The sequence below is a fragment of the Xyrauchen texanus genome, unplaced genomic scaffold, assembly GCF_025860055.1.
Source record: "Xyrauchen texanus isolate HMW12.3.18 unplaced genomic scaffold, RBS_HiC_50CHRs HiC_scaffold_296, whole genome shotgun sequence".
Classification (NCBI taxonomy): Eukaryota; Metazoa; Chordata; class Actinopteri; order Cypriniformes; family Catostomidae; genus Xyrauchen; species Xyrauchen texanus.
Window position 1 is genome coordinate 38851 of NW_026266264.1, and position 2748 is coordinate 41598.

The 2748-nt window shown below is 39.2% G+C and overlaps 1 protein-coding gene across 1 annotated transcript; it reads left to right on the forward strand.

Moving 5' to 3' along the window:
• Positions 1 to 1038: 1038 nt before the first annotated feature.
• On the forward strand, positions 1039 to 1508 carry LOC127642022 (G2/M phase-specific E3 ubiquitin-protein ligase; the record flags this gene model as incomplete). The annotated part of the gene is made up of 2 exons (XM_052124769.1): positions 1039 to 1224; positions 1308 to 1508. Coding segments are annotated over exons 1-2 (343 nt in total), but the record flags the coding sequence as incomplete, so codon positions are not given.
• Between the last annotated feature and the right edge of the window lie 1240 nt (positions 1509 to 2748).

Here is a 2748-nt window from a genome sequence, read left to right on the forward strand (position 1 = left end):
TAATCAAAACCTCTTTATTTATTACAGCACAGATGTATTAACTTCTGCAGACATTGTGTCAAATCTCTCATTGAAGATAATAAAAACATCTTGCAGCAGATTCAACATAAATAGAGCCGATGTTTGGGATGGAGCAATTCGTGGATTCAGACGTGCATCATACAACCCATCACACGACATGCTTGTTAAATTCACAGATGACCGAAGGCACAACTGAAGATGCAGTGGACACAGGTGGTCCCAAACGTGAGTTTCTAACCCTCCTAATGGACTGTTTAAGGACACGGAGAATCTTTGATGGTCCAGCAAATAGGAGATTTCTCACCTTTAACAGTGCAGGTAAATTATTTACTTAAATCTACTTTTTATCTGCCCTGGTCATAATTGTCTTGTTTTATACTAACTGGACAAAAACAATTTACTATAGCTGCCAGAGAAGATGAATACTTTCTTCATGGGCAGATGATTGCAGTTTCTATTGTTCACGGTGGTCCAGGTCCTCGCTTCTCTCAGATATGCTATACAATCACCTCACTGGAAGGACTGACATTAATGGAACAGTTGAAGATATAACAGATGAGACCATGAAGGCAGCTTTACTTGAGGTGCATTAAATTTGTATTTAAGCTCATTTTAAGATTTTTGTGTGTGTGTGTGTAATAATGGTTTAAGGATTAATAGTTACAATATTTTTTTGGTATTTGCTTTAAGAAAAATGTATTAGAATTGAATTGCTCCTTTTGAATGTGTCCTATTTACCAGATATCTAGTGCAGCATCTTTGGATGAATTACACATGCTTATGGATAAGTATGCCAGCTTGCTGCAGACTGCTGGATGTTTTGATTACCCACAAAGTGTAGAAGGCAAAGAAAACATTGTTAAGGATTTCATACAGTGGTCATTTACAGAAACCAATACTCCGTACAAAGGTAAGTTGGTTCCTAATTTGAGAGCATATTATCATTATTCATATCATCATTATTGTCATTACTTTGTTTTGCTTCCAGATTTAGCAACGGTCTTTCCACCCTGGATGTCATCCATGCCCTGGAACAACATCCAAGTGTATTCAGACCCTACATGTGCTACAATGTTGAGAAACTAACACTTGAATCACTGGAGGCTGTCTTCAAGGCTCAGCTCAGTGAAGTTGGTAGCACCAGACGACACGAAGAAACAAGGATTCTAGGATACTGGAGAGACTATCTGCTTGACACTGGAGGTAAAGGATTGAACATCATATTTTATTGTTGTTTTGTACATATTTCATAATATTCCATTGCTTTTTTTTGTGCTTTTTTTCAGAACAAGAAACTGGAATCTCCCTCCAAGACATCCTGATGTTTGTTACAGGACTGGATTCACTGCCTCCTTCAACAATTGAGCCTCAGCCCCAACTGACTTTTGAGAGGACTTCTAAATTTCCCATTGCCAGCACATGTGCCAATACAATCAAATTGCCAATGTCCAAAAGCTATGAAGAGTTCAAAAATGCAATGGGCTTTGGTATCCAAAACTCACCTGGTTTTGGATTGCACTGAGTAGAACAATGTAAAATGTTAAAGGGTTAGTTCAGCCAAAAATGAAACTTCTGTCAGTAATTACTAGCCCTCATGTTGTTCCAACCCCGTAAGACTTTCGCTCATCTTCGAACACAAATTAAGATATTTTTGATTACATCTGAGAGCTGGATCACTCCTCCATAGGCTTCTAAGGGATTGAAACTTAAGATTGAGCCACTGTAGTCACTTGGACTATTTTAACGATTTCTTTAATAACTTTTCTGGTCCGGCAAGTTTCAATCCCTTAGAAGCCTATGGAGGAGTGATCCAGCTCTCAGATGAACGAAAGTCTTACGGGGTTGGAACAACATGAGGGTGAGTAATTACTGACAGAAGTTTCATTTTTGGGTGAACTATCCCTTTAAATGCGGGCCATGTTTTTTAAAGTTATATATCAAATCAAATCAAATCAAATCACTTTATTGTCACACTACCATGTACACAAGTGCAACAGTAGGTGAAATTCTTGTGTGCAGTTCCGAGCAACATAGCAGTCATGACAGTGACGAGACACATACCAATTACAATAAACAACATACTTACACAAAACAATTTACATATCAAATGTACACATACTTACACAAAACAATTTACAAATCAGATGTACACATACTTACACAACACAATAATTATATACAATGCAGAATATAGAACAGAATATACAATACAATACAATAAGTGGGAGTATATGAAATATATATGTGTATATATATATATATAGCAGTTGTATTGAGGAGAATATGTTGACAGTCCAGTGTGAGATTATAGATTAATAAAGTGCAGTGCTAATTATTGATCCTGATAGATCAAGAGTTCAACAGTCTGATTGCTTGGGGAAAAAGCTATCATGTAGTCGGCTGGTGCGGGTCCTGATGCTGCGATACCGCCTGCCTGATGGTAGCAGTGAGAACAGCCCATGACTTGGGTGACTGGAGTCTCTGATGATCCTCCGAGCTTTTTTCACACACCGCCTGGTGTATATGTCCTGGAGGGAGGAAGCTCACCTCCGATGATGTTCCTGGCAGTTCGCACCACCCTTTGCAGGGCTTTGCAGTTGTACGCGGTGCTATTGCCGCACCAGGCGGTGATGCAGCCAGTCAGGATGCTCTCTACAGTGCTGGTGTAGAACTGTGTGAGGATGTGCTGGTTCATTCCAAACTTCCTCAGCCGTCTCAGGAAGAAGA